Source organism: Geotrypetes seraphini, chromosome 2, assembly GCF_902459505.1.
Source record: "Geotrypetes seraphini chromosome 2, aGeoSer1.1, whole genome shotgun sequence".
Lineage (NCBI taxonomy): Eukaryota > Metazoa > Chordata > Amphibia > Gymnophiona > Dermophiidae > Geotrypetes > Geotrypetes seraphini.
Window position 1 is genome coordinate 4,977,921 of NC_047085.1, and position 17,836 is coordinate 4,995,756.

Genomic DNA, 17,836 nt, shown 5'->3' on the forward strand with positions numbered 1-17,836 from the left:
TGGGCCACATGGCCTCGACGGTCCATGTGCTTCCTCTGGCGCGACTCCACCTCAGGACACCTCAATGGATTCTGGCCAACCAATGGTCACAGACCACGGATCCTCTTTCTCATCCCATCTCTGTGACATCGTCTCTTCAGCAATCTCTTCAATGGTGGTTGAACTCCTCCAATCTTTCCAGGGGTCTACTCTTTCATCTACCCCCTCACTCCATGATTATAACAACAGATGCCTCCCCCTATGCAGGGGGAGCTCACCTGGGAGATCTTCGCACCCAGGGGCTCTGGACCCATCAGGAACGTCAACACCACATCAATTTCCTGGAACTCAGGGCCATGTTCTATGCTCTCAAGGCCTTCCAGCACCTTCTCTACCCTCAGGTTCTTCTCCTGTGCACAGACAACTAAGTTGCCATGTACTACATAAACAAGCAAGGCGGCACCGGATCTCCCCTCCTCTGTCAGGAGGCCATCCGCATCTGGACCTGGGCCACGGCCCACAGTCTCTTCCTCAAAGCTGTCTATATCCAGGGCGAACAGAACTCCCTGGCCGACAATCTCAGCCGCATCCTTCAACCTCACGAGTGGACCTTGGATCCTCCCACACTCCGCCCCATCTTTGCTCGGTGGGGCACTCCTCAGGTGGACCTCTTTGCAGCTCCTCACAACCATCAGCTGCCCCATTTCTGTTCCAGACTTCTCCCCTCACCGTCTGGCCCCGGATGCATTCCTGCTCAACTGGACGGATCGGTTCCTCTATGCCTTTCCTCCACTGCCTCTGATGTTGCGGACGTTATTCAAACTCCGCAGGGACAGAGCCACCATGATTCTCATCGCCCCTCGGTGGCCTCGCCAACACTAGTTCTCCCTCCTGCTCCAGCTAAGCTCCAGAGAACCCATTCCTCTTCCTGTGTTTCCTACTCTACTTACACAACAGCATCAGTCTCTACTGCATCCCAATCTGTCCTCGCTCCACCTGACAGCTTGGTTTCTCTCGGGCTGACCTCTCCAGAGAATCTGTCTCAGCCTGTCCGTCGCATTTTGGATGCCTCCAGGAAACCGGCCACTCTACAATGTTACCGGTTCTCCTCTTGGTGTCTACTACATCACCACGATCCCACCTCTTTGGCGGTGGAAACTGTACTGGACTATTTGCTCTCTCTGTCCGATGCTGGCCTCTAGTCTACCTCAATCAGAGTCCACCTCAGTGCCATCAATGCGTTTCATGAGCCTATCCTCGGAAAACCTCTTACGGCTCATCCCCTGGTTTCCCGGTTCATGAGAGGCCTCTTCAATGTCAAACCACCTCTGAAGCCTCCTCCAGTCGTCTGGGACCTGAATGTGGTTTTATCAGCCCTCATGAACCCTCCGTTTGAGCCTCTTGCCACAACTTCACTCAAATTTCTTACATGGAAGGTGCTTTTCCTCATTGCCATCACCTCTGCCAGGAGGGTTAGTGAGCTTCATGCACTGGTTGCCGATCCACCTTTCACTGTTTTTCACCATGACAAGGTGGTTCTGCGTACCCATCCTAAATTCCTTCCCAAGGTGGTCTCGGAATTTCACCTCAACCAGTCCATTGTGTTACCTGTCTTTTTCCCGAAACCCCATTCTCATCCGGGGGAACAGGCGTTGCACACGCTGGACTGTAAGCGTGCCCTTGCATACTACCTTGACCGTACCAGGGCTCACCGTTCGTCCCCTCAGCTCTTTTTGTCCTTCGACCCTACCCGCCTAGGTCGTCCTGTCTCTAAACGGACGCTTTCCAACTGGCTTGCTGCCTGCATTGCGTTCTGTTATGCTCGGGCCGGTCTCTCACTGGAAGGTGCTGTCATGGCCCACAGAGTCAGAGCTATGGCTGCTTCTGTGGCTTTCCTCCGTTCCACGCCCATCGAGGAAATCTGCAAGGCTGCCACTTGGTACTCAGTTCACACGTTCACTACTCGCTACTGTCTGGATACCTTCTCCAGATGGGATGGACACTTCGGCCAATCTGTGTTGCATAATTTATTTAACTAATGGCCAACCATCCCTCCTCCCTCTCTGTTAGCTTAGAGGTCACCCATGCGTTAAGAATATGCTGCCTGCTTGTCCTGGGATAAAGCACAGTTACTTACCGTAACAGGTGTTATCCAGGGACAGCAGGCAGATATTCTTACGTCCCACCCACCTCCCCGGGTTGGCTTCTTAGCTGGCTTATCTTAACTGGGGACCACGCACTCCTCCGTCGGGCGGGAAGGCACTCGCGCATGTGCGGTGCGGCCAATTAGAACTTTCTAGTTAAAAGTGTCCGTACTGGGGCTCCGTCGGTGACGTCACCCATGCGTTAAGAATATCTGCCTGCTGTCCCTGGATAACACCTGTTACGGTAAGTAACTGTGCTCTCTTGGGTTGAGAGTTCTCTTGTGCCTCTGGTGGATATCTGTAAAGCTACAGTTTGGGCTTCTCTCTATTCCTTTGTTCGCCATTACTGTGTGGACGTTCAGGTGCATTGGGACACGGTGCTCTTGAGGCAGCCCTTCAGGGGTCCCACCCATGATGGGTACTGCTTTGGTACATCCCATCCGTTTGCTGGTCTGGAGGGATGATAAAGAAGGAGAAATTAGGTTCTTACCTGCTCATTTTCTTTCTTTTAGTCCATCCAGACCTTCACAGAACCCGCCCTGTCGTTTTGCTCAGTTTTTCATAAAGAGTCGGTTTTTCTGCAATACTTGTTCTTGGTTTTGGAGAGTGTAATAGGAGGTACTTGAGAGAGTTCAAAGAAGAGCAACTAAGCTAATAAAGGGTATGGAGGACCTCTCATATACTGACAGACTGAAAAGGCTAGGGCTTTTCTCCCTGGAAAAGCGGAGACTTAGAGGAGACATGATAGAAACCTTCAAGATCATGAAGGGCATAGAAAAAATAGACTGGGACAGATTTTTCAAATTAAGGGGATCAACAAGTACAAGGGGGCACTCAGAGAAATTGAAAGGGGAGAAGTTTAGAACAAACGCTAGGAAGTTCTTTTTCACACAGAGGGTGGTGGATACATGGAACGCACTACCGGAGGATGTGATAAACAGGAGCACGCTACAGGGGTTCAAAGAAGCTTTGGATAGGTACTTGGAAGACAAAGGGATTGAGAGGTACAGATAAGAGTAGAGGTAGATTATAGGGATGGGATTAGAGGTAAGTTATAAAATTAATCAGGGATCACTGTTCAGGCACTAGGCCTGATGGGCCGCCACGGGAGTGGACCGCTGAGCAAGATGGACCTCTGGTCTGACTCAGCGGGGGCAACTTCTTATGGTCTTAGAAGTGGCGTTTGGCTTAGCTGGCAGCTTGTGGGGACACTTTGAAGGTTTTTTGTTTTAATCAGTGTCCAACAGTGTCTCCTTGTCCAATCCAGACAACTGTTTTGTCTTCATTTCCGTATGAAGTTGTTGTGTTTATAGTTCACGGTTCTTAGTTCTTACTTGGCTATTCGTCAGACTGATTGTAGATGGGAATGCACAGCCCACTTGTACTACTGCCAAAAGTCAATGTGCTCTGTCTCCACCTGCTGGCACAGGAGCATAAACCCATCTGTCTGAGCCAGTATGGAGGGACTAAAATAGAGAAATTTAGCAGGTAAGAACCTAATTTCTCTTTTTTATTCCCCAGTGTAGCTTCCCCGGGATGTTTTTGGCACTAAAATCGCTGCTGTGGCAGCCATCTTGGATTTCCCAATTTGAAAATAAAACTCTTTATCTGCCTCAAAACATCTCAGTTTTGATTAAAAATAGGAGTGATGGATTCCTCAGGCCAGGACATCTTGAATTCATGCCAAGTTTGCAGTGATGGTCATCTGAGGGAACACCTGTGTTCCACTTGTCATGTGGCATATTGTGGGAGTGTGCAGGAGTCTCTGGCTCAGCCTTCTCTGTCCCTCGAGGGGTGTTAGTGCCCAGTTGGTCTGAGGGCCTGGCAAAAAGTCCTGATTTGAACCAGGAAGCAGGACAAGTGTGTCCCTGGCGAAGCGCAGCCATGATGTGGCTGCAAACCCCCAGAATGGTGCTTGTGCGTATCAACAGGAGCCGTCTTGGCATCCTGGTTAGGGCTTTCCACCTGAATTCATCAATATGATGTTTGAAGCTTCCATGATTAACAAGGGCCACATCCCTTCAGGATCGCGGCCCTGCTGGCGTTGGGGGTCTCCCCCCCCCTAAGAGCACAGTTCCCCAGATTCTGCAGTCCTCTGCTACACATTGCTCGCTTATGAACAGCACAAAAGCACAGACTATCTGTTTCCCTCTCAAAACATTACAAAAATGCTCACAGACCATTAGGAGGTTCTGGAGGGGCCCTTTTTGGTGGCTAAAGCCACGGCAAAGCTCTATCCTGTAGAAGGATTTATGGTTCACTTAGCAGTATTATAAACACGTTACGTTTCTGTTAAGTGGTCTAGAGAAAACCATAACCTTTTATTCAAGTTCAAATATCATGGTCTAATTATACGACACAAACCCAGGCTAATGAGAAATATCTTTATTATGAAAATAGAAAAATATAATTCACAAGCCAGCTGCAGATCTAAATATTGTTCAAAATATCTAATTACACAAATGAAACTCAGTACATGATTATCACAATCTAATGGTTAGACAATTAAGTAAAACTTCTTGTTAAACACACACTATTCCTTATAATAATAATCCCTGATTAGCAAATGATTATATTATCACCCAGGTAACTTTTCAACCCTTTACCTTTATAATTGATTCCTATCTAATTCCCAAGCTAATAAAAGTAATTTCCGTATGCTCACCCTTAATTAGCCTCTCCGGCACAATTAGGTGGAAGAGAAAATTTTCTTGTCAGCTGGAAGACGTCAGGAATACCGTTGTAAAAGTTACACGTGTTGAAGATCCTTGATGAGGCTATAAATCATCAGCAATAAGTTCCGTTTATCTGTGCTAAGTTCAGAACAGTTTTTAAATGTCCGAATTTCTATCTCTTAGGAAGAGAATCACACAAGGTAACTTACAGGTCTAATTATTGAAAGAAAAAGTTTACAATTAGAACATCTGTGAGCAGATCTGAGCTTCCCCGGACCTTATCACAGACTAACTAATTATTAATTAATTAGCACCTTTCTTTTCTTGAATCTCATCAGATGACTTCCTCGGACCAATCCAGAAACAGAACTTGATGAATAGCCTTTCTGTATAAAGTATCATATATGCTGGAAGACCCAGGGCCGTTAGACAGATAAGAACAGAATAATTTCTTCAAGATTCACACTGTCCCATTATTAAAGCACAGATGAATGCCCTTGAATAGCAACATTCGGGTACATCCCCATAATGCATCATTCTTCTTACTTCTTGCAAAATTCATGCTGGAAAGTTGCTTGCAGAGAGATATTCTTGAAACAATGGTTCAGGCTTGATGACATCATGGAGGCCTAACCTTCAGGTGTGAATACGGAAATATCCCTACAGTCCCCCCTTTTGGAGGAGAAATAACTTCAATGGAGTTAATTTCACCTTCAACCTAACTAAGTAGGAAAGGATCGACAAGACCCAAGGTGATATAAAAATGCATAAACATAAGCAATACCATATAAATCAGCAATAAATCAAAGATATCAATAATCAATGGATAATAATCATAAAGGCAAGGGCAAAATATATGAACCCAGCCAAATAAATGATAATAAAATCACTGAATAATGGCAATATATGAAAAAATCAAAATCATAACTACTTAGCAAGGCACAAAAGGTATGCCAAAGCAAAAGTTAAGACAGATAGATCAATCAAAAATACGGCTAGCAAAATTACTCTTTCATAGCCGCAATGAAATCATGCATTCTTAAGTCAGTATGTGATGGTTTCTGTTGAATAAGACGTCTAATACGGATGGTCTCATAGAGTGCAAAAACAGAGAACCCAAATAAGAGAACCCACAGGATGGCAAAAATTGGAATAACAACAGTGATAAAAAGATCAATACTGCGGGTATCAACAACTTCATGTACATTGGAGGAGCCAATATGAAAGTCCTCAATATGAAGCTTATCATTATCAACTTTCAGTTCAATGGTGTGGAAGGCTTTGTCATCAAATATTGTTCCACTTCAAGGGTAAAGTTGATGTGATGTCCACGGAAAACATCCAGGATTTCCAATTCAGTTTCAGTAGGAGTAGAGTCCAAATGGAAAAGAGAAACATCGAAAGAAGATGTGCTGGAGCAGGATCTGGAACGGGAAGAACAAGAAACCAGGAGAATCTTGAAGGACAACACGGGACTGCGGACCAGGATCGATCACTTTGGTAACAACGCCAATCAACAGGACAACCAGGAACAGCATCGGCAGAACTCGTTTCGCCATCTGAAAAACAGAAAAGAGAGAGAACAGCCTAGGCTGTTGCTAGGTTAATGTCATTCATCACAACAATGGTTTCAACCTGGGCAAATTTACTGGGATGACATGGTCTCAGTTGATTAATGTGGACCCATTTAAGGACATCTGCACCTGGAGAATTTGATTTGATGAGAATTTGATAGGCCACAGGTGAAGCTTTTTCCACTATAGGGAATGGACCATGCCAACTTGGCAAAAATTTACTTTCTTTGGCCTTGGTTTTGCCAAAATTGTAATAGAATACCTTGTCGCCAATTTGGTATTCCTTTGTGGTAGTCCTATGATCATAATAGGCTTTTCTACCTTTAGCAGCAATTTCCAGATTTTTCTGGGCAAAAGAAAATGCACCCTGTAAATGTTTACGTAAATGGGTGACATATTCATGAGCAGTAGTAGCACTAGAAAGATTTACATCATTAGTTCTATACAACAAATGAATTGGTAATGTCATTTCTCTACCTGTCATCATTTCAAAAGGCGTCACCCCCCGTAGAACGGTGAGGCGTGGCACGAATAGCCATCAGTACCAAAGGTAACTTCATGTCCCAATTCTTACCAGAGGTAGACACGTACTTCTTCAGGATCGTGATGATGGTACGATTCGCTCTTTCCACTTGTCCCGATGATTGAGGGTGGTAAGCTATGTGCAATTTACTTTTCACTCCGAGCATCTTCCACATGTGTCGCATCACATCCGCAGTGAAATGTGATCCTTGGTCTGAGTCCACTCTCATGGGCAAACCCCACCTACTGAACACATGATTCAGTAACAAGGTAGCGGTAGTCTCTGCCGTACAATTGGGTGCAGGCAAGCACTCAATCCACTTTGTAAACAAACAAGTTACAGTCAACATATACTTATTACCTCGGGAGGAACGGACCACTGGGCCAATCCAGTCAATCTGGATGTCGGACCAGGGCATGACCAAACCCTTCTTTCTCAAGGGTGCTCGGTGAAGTGGTGTAGAGGGTTGAAATTGACAACAAGTCAAGCAACCTCTCGTATATAACTGCACATCTTGCCGCATATGAGGCCAATAGGCCACTTGCTTCAGTGTCTCATAGGTAACTTCTTCACCTCTATGTCCTGCACAAGGTTCATCATGGGCATGTTGCAACATGATTCCTCGATATGCACGGGGTACAACCCACTGCACAATACCATGCTTACTCGTCCGAGTGAGCAGGTCCTGATGAATCGAAAATTTCTCTCTGGAGGTGTAGAGTATCCTCAGTTCTTCATCCTTCCGATCGTCTTCAGACAATGGATGATCCTGTGGATTCTGTATGAAGTTATAGAACTTTCCCAGGATAAGATCGGTCTTCTGAGCGGTTACAAGATCAAAGGAAGGGATATCATTACCCCACTGCACCACAGGTGTTTCAACTACCTGTTTCGTTTGGCGTCGAGTAATAGCATGTACCATCGAAAACAACTCTTCAGGGCATTGCCATAATTCACCTGACAAAGCACCTTCTTTGGCCAGTTGATCCGCAAGGTCATTTCCGATCTTGTCATGACTATTAACTTTAGCATGACCTTTCACTTTCTTCCAGTAGATGGTCATGTCATTGTCTCGTACCAATTGATCTAAGGCTAGAATCAAGTCGCCATGATGGACAGGCTTTCCTTTGGAATTTAACATGTCCTTCTTTTTCCACACAGGTAAGTGAGACACAAAGTTTTGACGCACATAATCAGAATCTGTACAGATAATCAGTTCTGGGATCCCCTTCTGTACCGCAGACTGTACAGCGACCAGAGCTGCTACAATCTCTGCATATTGGTTGGTTTTAGCACCCAATCTATACTTCAAAGTTTCCATAGGTGTGTCGACATTCCACACTACACCTACTCCTGCGACCAAATTATGGGTCGAGGTCTGGTGAAAGGCACAGCCATCTACGTAGACTTGAGGTATATTGGCACATAGCTGTTCATCGTAAAGATGATGACGATGGGGTTCCTCTTCTTCTGGTGGAACATCAGGTTCCGGTATACCTGTAAGAGAATCTTGTTCTGTACAATCATGCAATTCTGCTATCCCTTGGGCTACTGTGTTTCGATGTTTCAGGGCATACTTTACCTGTAAAGGCCATCCTTGGAGAGCCAAAGTCCATGAGACTATTCGGCTATTGGAGACACGACCAGTCTTGATCTTGTCACTACCCAAGAAACTAATGGGTTGATGACAAGTCTCTACAATGAGTTTTTCTCCTTGGATATAACTCCGAAAATGTTGAAGAGCCCAAACAGTTGACAGTAGAGCTTTCTCACATTCAGAATACTTCTTCTCTACATCGGTGAAGCCTTTGCTTGCATAGGCCACCACACGCTTGTCAGAGTCGTATTTCTGGTACAGGACAGCACTCATAGAGTGTTTGGAGAATCCTAGGTCGATGAAGAATTCACGACCACTCTCAGGGTAGGACAAGCAAGGAAAGCGACTAAGCTGCTCTTTCATCTCTTGCATAGCATCTTCCTGTTCAGGACCCCACGTCCAAGGTACATCCTTCTTTAGTAAGGCAACCAAGGGTCTAGAGATCTCTGCATACTGATTTATGAACTGTCGAGAATAATTGCATATTCCCAAAAATGACCGAAGTTCCGTCAAATTGGTAGGTTTCCTCAACTGTTGTAGGGCCTGTATCCTTTTCTTCTGTGGTCGAAGACCTTCAGAGGAAATGTCATACCCTAAATAATTCAGAGATGTTCGGCACCATTGACCTTTGGCAAGGGTCAATTTAGCTCCTGCATTTTGCAATTGTTGGAACACATGTTCTACCTCTTCCAGGTGTTTCTGAAAGGTGGGACTCTTGATCAGGATGTCATCCACATAGACTAGAGTTCCTCGAGCTTCCGCATCTGGAAGGGCTTTATGGAGAAATATGTTGAACTCAGCTGGAGAGTTCAGAAAACCAAAAGGTGTTCTATTCCACGTGTACTGTTTCTTCCCAAAGGTAAATGCTAGTTTGTATTGATCCGGTGGATGTACAGGAACTGTCCAAAATCCAGAAGCTAAATCCAAACTGGTAAAATACTTAGCTCCTTTGATGGTAGTCAAGCTCTGGTCAAGATGGGCCATAGGCCACCTAGACAAGGGTACCCGCTTGTTTAGCTGTCGGTAGTCCAAGGCAATTCTCCAACTGTTATTCTTCTTCAGGATTGGCCACAAGGGTGAGTTGTATGTACTGTTGCAAAGCCTAATGATACCCCTAGTTTCCAGGGTATCAAGTATCTCTTGCACGGACTCATACGAGGCCAAAGGAATCTTATACTGACGTACGAAGACGGGCTTACTGTGGAGATCCGTAGGAATCTTGGTCACATGTAGATCGGTCAGGCCAGTGTCATAAGAATCCACTGCAAAAAGGTCTCGATACTTGTACAACAACTGTGTGAACTGAGCCTTTTCTTCATCAGAAGAGCACGCATCAGCTAGGTCCACTTGTTCCTTTACCATGGCATCAAACTTAGAAAAAGGTAGGTTGGAAGAGATTTCCACTTGGTCCTCAATCTGTTCTTGCAAAGATGAAGAATCAATGGCATTCACCGCTTTGGATTGGTCAGACAGAACTAACTTCCTGGATAAAATCAAAAAATCATTCTCCACTGTTACATGGGATGTCGATGCATCATATGGCCAAAGGAAGTCCAGTGAAATGAGTCCTTTAGGTGAGGTAAAAATACGGTCCAGTATATCCCCCCCCTGGCAGGGGTCAACAATGGAAGACAAGCTGCCAATGATAGGCAATGTTACCTCAACATCAGGAAAAGATTCACCCACTAGAAAACCCAAATGTTCTCCAGCGGAGAGAAAGACTTCCGTAGGTTGAGCATAGACAATCAATACATGGAAAGAAGAGGTAGGTACTTCAAGACATGGTAAAGCACCTAGAGAAAGACCATGCTCGAGAAAAGAGGAATTCGGGTTGAAAAAGCCAATATCATCGAGCATGCGTTGACCATGGGCCAAACGAAGAGGCAGAGCAAAATCCTGTACAAGGCCAGGAATCTTGACGTCTTCAGCACAAACCACTTCACAAACTTGAGGAAGAAGTTGTCCAGCCTTCAGACCATCCATTAGGTCCACATCTTCTACCGGGGTGCCTTGCAATCTGCTCCAAAGCACACCGTTCACCAAATCAACGTAGACTCCTAGACGAACAAGACATTCGGATCCCAAACACAAGGATGTGTGTAGGCCTTTCACCACAGAAAAGTGATGAGTGAAAGTCTTAGAACCCAGAGTCAGCGGAAGGCTACAAACCCCAACAAGAGGCTTGACCCCCTGACCTGGTATAGGTAGGTGAGTAGAGTGGCGCCGAACAAACGGAACTGATGTGGTTCGCTGAAGTTGACAGTAAAAAGATTCACTAATCATGGAGATGTCACTCTGGAGTAGCAGTTGAGCTTGAACTGGGACAGAACCGTGCAGGTGAACATCAACAAACAAGTCAGTATCATCCTGGTGAAGTACAGCCAGTAGACGAGGATGAGAGATCAAAGAACTGGAAACAAATGAGGTCGGGTCTTGGACAGTCTCTTGAGGTGGATCTGGCACGGGGAACGTAGACTTCAGAACAATCTCCAAATGGTCAGCCTGGAGAACAATGTCAGATATTTGTTCCTTGGGAACGCTGACAATCTCACGGTCTGTGGGACCCCCTTCTGGAACATTGGCATACCGTAGCTCCAAAATGTGTGGATCCGCTGAACGCAGGAAATTTATTCGAATTGAAGTATCGTTTCGTTCCACAGTACTGGTAACCTGGGGAAGGCGTGTAGTTGGTACCTTTCCAAAAGGAAGGGGACGAGTCACCTGAGCCCAGACCACTTCTTGGACGTAATCCAAAATAGGCCGCAATCTCTTCAAAAGATCGTTTCCAATCAAAAACTCCTCTCCTGGACTAGTGGTAATAATCACTGGGTGTTTAACATTCATATTGCCTAACTGCAAGGTCAGCCAAGTTTGACCAACTGTCTCAATGTTCTGATGTCCATATGCAACCAAAGACAAATCACTGGGAATAATCGACAGTGGATTCTGGGTACCCAGGGTAGTCTGCAAACGTTGGAATAGTCCCTGAGTGATCAAAGTCACTTCTGAAGCCGTATCAAGTAAACCGGGACAAGACAAAACCTGTTGGAGAAACAAAGGTAAAGTGTACCGTTGACCCATAGGCGTTAACCTACCCAAGAAATACTTGTGTGACTTAATGGAATCCCACGAAGGAAGCCACTCGGTGTTCTCAGATAATTCACTGGATTGTACCAGATCTATGTCTTGTGTAGCATCAGGAGATGTTGTTTGGACAGAAGATACAATAATGGGTGGAGAAATTGGTTCTCGGACTAGTCATGCGGTATCATTCTCTAACAATTCGGGTGTGTCATCCAGGTCGTCTACTATGGAAGCATGGGTATCAGTTACTACAGACTTGACCACTCGAGTTCCGGAAGGCCTGTAACTGATATTGTTATCCTTTCTCCTTGAGGTCTGTTCCTTTCTCGCGGGGACAGATGCTGCCAATTGTTTAGAAGTCAATTCCAGGGCAGAAATACGATCCACCACCTGAGCCAATTGTTCCATTATCACACTGAGGTCACTCTGCTTCTGTTGCTTATTGGGCTGTCTCTTCTTCTGTGTCTTGGGTCCATCCCTATTGGGTGGTGCATCAGAAGAGGAAGTCTGGTCTGCTGGACGAGATGAAACAGGTCCTGGAGTGGAAACTACAGAGCTACTAGGTTCCAAAGCAAGTGAATTCTGAACTGCGCATACACTCAGCTTAGGTTCCTTAGATCGTGCTTTGGGCACTGGTTTCTCAGATGGGCCTGCAGTAACCCTGACTTTATGATCATAGAAATCCTCGGCTACGGCTAGGATCGATGAGTAAGAGGCCTTTTTCATACCAGCCACAACCACACTCATATATTCAGGCAAGGCTTTTGCAAAGAGAGATCGGAATTCTCCATACTCCAGTTCGTCCTCAGAAGGAGTCCTGTCTGGAAAGAAATGTCGTTTCAGACGGAAAGCAAATTCACGGGGATTTTCTTGGAGTCCACAACGCAAATGGAATGCAGCTTTGCGAGATTCAATGGAATCAGCGTATGTACCATAACGTCTTTTGAGTTGTTGTTCCACCTCTAACACATCCGAAGTACCAGTGATGATGGATCGCAACGTCTCAGAACACTCAGAAGCAAAGGACCAACGGAGTAAACAAAGCTTATCACTGTCCTCTGTCACTGCATAAGTTTCAAAGAACTCATGTATTGAGGCCAAATGTGCTTCAATAGTTAGCTTAGTTCCCTCTCTAAAAGGTTCTATCATTTGTTTAAACATCTTCATTATCTGTACGTGATAGGGTGGTACAGTATAAACACCTCCTTTCTTTTGAGTTTCTTTCCCTGTTTCATTATTGTGCTGTGACCTTTGTGGAGTATGTTGTGAAATGTCTGGTGCTTTGGTGCCATCTGGTGGTTGTTTAGGCTCACTGTAAACTGACCTTACCGGGCGTGGTTTAGAGTCAGAAGGTTCAGTGACGTCACAGGAATTTGAGATAGACCTTACAGGGCGTGGTTGCTGCACTGGGCATGGTTGTTGCACTGGGCGGTCAACTAGTGTCACTAATTTCTCAGGGCAGGGTTTGTTACTAGGCAACAAGTCATCTGCAGTAGAATCAGAACACTCCTGCGAATTCCTGTTCCCACCTTCCCCACTAGAGCTGGAAAAAGAACGAAAGACGGTTCTAGGAGCCGGTTTAGGAGAATGAAGAGGTGACACAGGGGGAGAGACAGTTTTAATATCCCTCTCACTACAAAAAGTAGCAACCTTGTCTTGTAAAACTTTCACATCAGAAGCTAACGCAGTTCTTTGGAAAGATATATCTTGAACATTCTGGCGCAGAGCCAAATTATCGGCATCTGCCTGACATAACGAGTCAGTTAACTTTGTGACCTGTAACTTACTTTCAGAAAGTCGGTTCTGAGACTCAACAAAGTCCGCTTGTAAAGCACATAATTGCCTGTCAGCACGGGCTGCCTTATCATTAGACAGACGTTCGGTAGCGTCTAACTTTTCACCCAGACAAACATAAGCAGAAGTTACGTCCGCTAGTTCCATCTGCAACCTAGATAAAACCTCAGCATGATTTTTCTGACAAGTAGATAAAGAAAGCTGTAAATCTGCCTTCTGAGCCCGGACAGTATTAAGTTGCGTCACTAAAGATGGACACTTAACACAAGAAATATTCACTGTACTTTTTTTCTGACTTTCAAGTTCAGCATTCAACTCAGAACATTGATGTCGTAACTCAGACATCACCTGATCAAAGTCGGAATGTTGATCTTCACAATTAGAAACTAACAGTTCAAGGGAATCATTACGAGTCCGTTCTGCTTGCAAAGAATTTTTACAATCCTCTAATTGCTCATATAAATCACTCTGAAGCTGACGTTGTTGAGATAAACCAGAAGAGATAGTAGTTTTAAAAGCCAACAACGCACAGATAAGCTCTGAATAATTTTCTCCTGTAGGTTTAGTACGAGCATGTAGGAGACGCTGCAATACTGAACAGTACGCCTGATTAGAGTCCTCTATATCTGCATGTAATAAACGTACCAGGTCAGAAAAATACACATCAGAATCTGACTGTTTTAAAACTTGCACAGCTAATTTCTGAAAAACATCCTTTTCAAGAGCATGCCACGAAATCTGAATCTCAGTGTCCACAGACATAGCTACAGTCGTAAATTAGAAACCTAGATATCCCGGCAAACGAGCCCCCAAAATCTGTAGAAGGATTTATGGTTCACTTAGCAGTATTATAAACACGTTACGTTTCTGTTAAGTGGTCTAGAGAAAACCATAACCTTTTATTCAAGTTCAAATATCATGGTCTAATTATACGACACAAACCCAGGCTAATGAGAAATATCTTTATTATGAAAATAGAAAAATATAATTCACAAGCCAGCTGCAGATCTAAATATTGTTCAAAATATCTAATTACACAAATGAAACTCAGTACATGATTATCACAATCTAATGGTTAGACAATTAAGTAAAACTTCTTGTTAAACACACACTATTCCTTATAATAATAATCCCTGATTAGCAAATGATTATATTATCACCCAGGTAACTTTTCAACCCTTTACCTTTATAATTGATTCCTATCTAATTCCCAAGCTAATAAAAGTAATTTCCGTATGCTCACCCTTAATTAGCCTCTCCGGCACAATTAGGTGGAAGAGAAAATTTTCTTGTCAGCTGGAAGACGTCAGGAATACCGTTGTAAAAGTTACACGTGTTGAAGATCCTTGATGAGGCTATAAATCATCAGCAATAAGTTCCGTTTATCTGTGCTAAGTTCAGAACAGTTTTTAAATGTCCGAATTTCTATCTCTTAGGAAGAGAATCACACAAGGTAACTTACAGGTCTAATTATTGAAAGAAAAAGTTTACAATTAGAACATCTGTGAGCAGATCTGAGCTTCCCCGGACCTTATCACAGACTAACTAATTATTAATTAATTAGCACCTTTCTTTTCTTGAATCTCATCAGATGACTTCCTCGGACCAATCCAGAAACAGAACTTGATGAATAGCCTTTCTGTATAAAGTATCATATATGCTGGAAGACCCAGGGCCGTTAGACAGATAAGAACAGAATAATTTCTTCAAGATTCACACTGTCCCATTATTAAAGCACAGATGAATGCCCTTGAATAGCAACATTCGGGTACATCCCCATAATGCATCATTCTTCTTACTTCTTGCAAAATTCATGCTGGAAAGTTGCTTGCAGAGAGATATTCTTGAAACAATGGTTCAGGCTTGATGACATCATGGAGGCCTAACCTTCAGGTGTGAATACGGAAATATCCCTACAATCCAATGGGTGCAGAATTTAACCAGCTCTTTGTTCTTCCGAAAGTGGAACACTGGTGGTGCAGGTTACAAAGAATACCTCTCTTCCCAGTGAATGCAGCCCAGGACCACAGGCTGGATTTTATTATAAGAAGCTCTTTGAGGTTACGGCCTCAGGTTTGAAAGCAGCTGTGGTGGCTTATTATGTTATGACTGTACAGGTCTATTTACTGGCATTTACTATATTACAGAGCTCAGCTCCTGCCTTTCATCTCTGACGGTATTTGTATTCAAATCAATGCTGAAATCCCGCTTTTTTTTTTTTAAATCGTAACTCCAACCCACTTGTAAAGCAGCCATATCTGTTTGTTACTTCCACTATAGTCTCCTATCCTATCTGCCTTATTCCCTACCTGAGCAGCATGTATATGTTTGTCATATTGTTTATCTCTTTTGAGCAGGGACTCTCTCTTGCATGTTTAATGTACAGCAATATGTGCACCTGGTAATGTTATAGGAATAATAAATAACAGCGGTAGTAGTAGTATCTTAAGAGACATCCTGTTTGTAGCATAACATGCATGGTTCATAACACAAGATAAAGAACTGGTGGTGCTTGTATGGAATCGTTCTATATGAATTGGTTAGAGGTGTCCTACTAGAGCTGCTTGGTGGCTGATGAGAGTTCCTGCTGGACTGTGATTGCTTTAGTTTGAAAGCTGATTAGCTAGATGGGGGGGGCTCTCAAGGTGAGATATTGGTTGGGTAAATGTTTCCTCTGAATAGATGTTTGTGGTGTCTCTCCAGATCGTCCTGCATCGGGAGCAAGATGTGCTGCATTGTGACTGCGACATGGCCAGTGTCCATCATCTGCTGTCTCAGATTCCCCAGGACCTGCCCTATGAAATCCTGATCTCTCAGGCAGATCGTTTATTTCAGCACCATCCACCCTATGACCTGGCTAAGCAGGCCACCCTGCAGTATCGTAAGAGGTATGAGAAGGAGCGTTAGGGTACAGCTGAAGAACCTGATGTGGGGAGTCTCATGGCACCCTTTTTGCTGAGCATAGAAGGCAGGATAAAAGATGACATCGTGGGATGCAGTGAAGGCCATGAAATGCGGAAATCTGACACTGATGCAGTAACCAGTAATAAGCAAATAAGGCTGCTTGCAGCAAAATGTGCTAACGGGAGAACACATTAAGACACATGCACATGCGTCTGTATTAGCAGTAGCTTTATCTTGTGCATACATCTGTACATTGCTGGAATGGTTTTCTGCTCATGAATTGGTAATTCTTGTACAATTCCTCTGGAGGCTGAGCAGTAAGGTCTTGCATCCTTTCCAGCCTTGGCTGCAGGGACTCACAAATTCCATCCCCTCTCTGAGGTCACATCCCTGGACACGCCCCTGGAATCTCAGTTTGTTCCTGCAGCCTTGCTGCTGGGTTCTTGTCTCTTCTGCTCGTGCAGTTTAAGATTGTTGCGATTATACATCAGACATTGTATCATGCTTCCCCAAAGATCTTACAAGACTTTTTTCAGATCTATAAACCGAGAAGAGAGTTTAGAGATGTAAATGGAATGAAATTAGTTTGGAGGGTAGAATGTTGACTATGCATGCTAGGATTTGAGAATCAATGATATCTGTGGCTGGTGTACAACTATGGAACACCTTGCCTGGTATCTTTCAGTTTTGTATGGGGAGGATGAATTTTAAGAAAATGCTGAATACTCAATTGTTTGCTAATGCCTTCTTATGCTAAGATGTTTTTCAGTTGATAATCGCCTTCCAGAATTTTCTTTTTTTTTTTTTTTTTTTCTGACATTGAAGTATGATTTAAAGCTTGTTTGTACTTCTGAATTGATTGAATTTGTGCTCTATCCCTATTATAATAAGGATGATTAACGATGTTGTCTCAATGTTTGTTATACGTGATAATTGGAGGGAAACAAGATTCTATGTATGTCATATGGAAACCGCATAGTTGTATGTGGTATATAAATTTTTTAATAAATAGTCTCTTAATTTGTTCTGTGATGCAGGTTTTGCCCAAATGCTGCGGATTCACTCTGTGGGAGTGATCCTTCGGCAGGAGATTGCAGACTTTTACTTGAATATTGTCTGCTTCTGGGGGGGTGCTCTGTTAGCAGAAACTGCAGTAAACCTCCTAGACAGCCTGCAGATCAGATTGGGTCTCCAGGATCGGTAGCCATCTCACCCCTGGTTCGTCCACTAAGGGATAGAGCACAGACTGATCAATTCCGTGGAGGTACGCCAGGATCGGAACCGGACCGTGTGTCTTCCCTAAAATTTCCTGAGGGGTCCTGGTGGTCGTTGTCTGAAGTGATATGGAAGGTAAGGCAGTCCGAAGACCTGAAATCCAGTTTTCTCAGCTCCTGAGGTACTGAGCTCCTTGCTTGCACTGTGTATTGCTAGCTTGCCATTGATTTCTATTGCAGTACATTTCTCTGTGGTGTCTGTTGTAAGGATGAGCCCCTCCCAAAATGTAAGGTTTTGGAGGGGTAATGTTGGAGCAAACAAGCCCCAATGATATAATGTGGCGGCCT

At 44.2% G+C, this 17,836-nt stretch overlaps 1 protein-coding gene across 4 annotated transcripts in view; it reads left to right on the plus strand.

Annotated features, from left to right (window-relative positions):
- The window catches only part of HGH1 (HGH1 homolog), a 174,170-nt gene that overhangs the window by 61,172 nt on the left and 95,162 nt on the right, over positions 1–17,836 (plus strand). For all 4 annotated transcript variants that reach the window (XR_004537933.1, XM_033929334.1, XM_033929332.1 and 1 more), the window contains one exon: positions 16,074–16,258. Coding sequence is in view for 3 of the 4 variants with exons in the window: in XM_033929334.1 (XP_033785225.1) it covers positions 16,074–16,258 (185 nt within the window). In the remaining variant the exon portion in view is untranslated. The remainder of the gene's footprint in view (positions 1–16,073; positions 16,259–17,836) is intronic.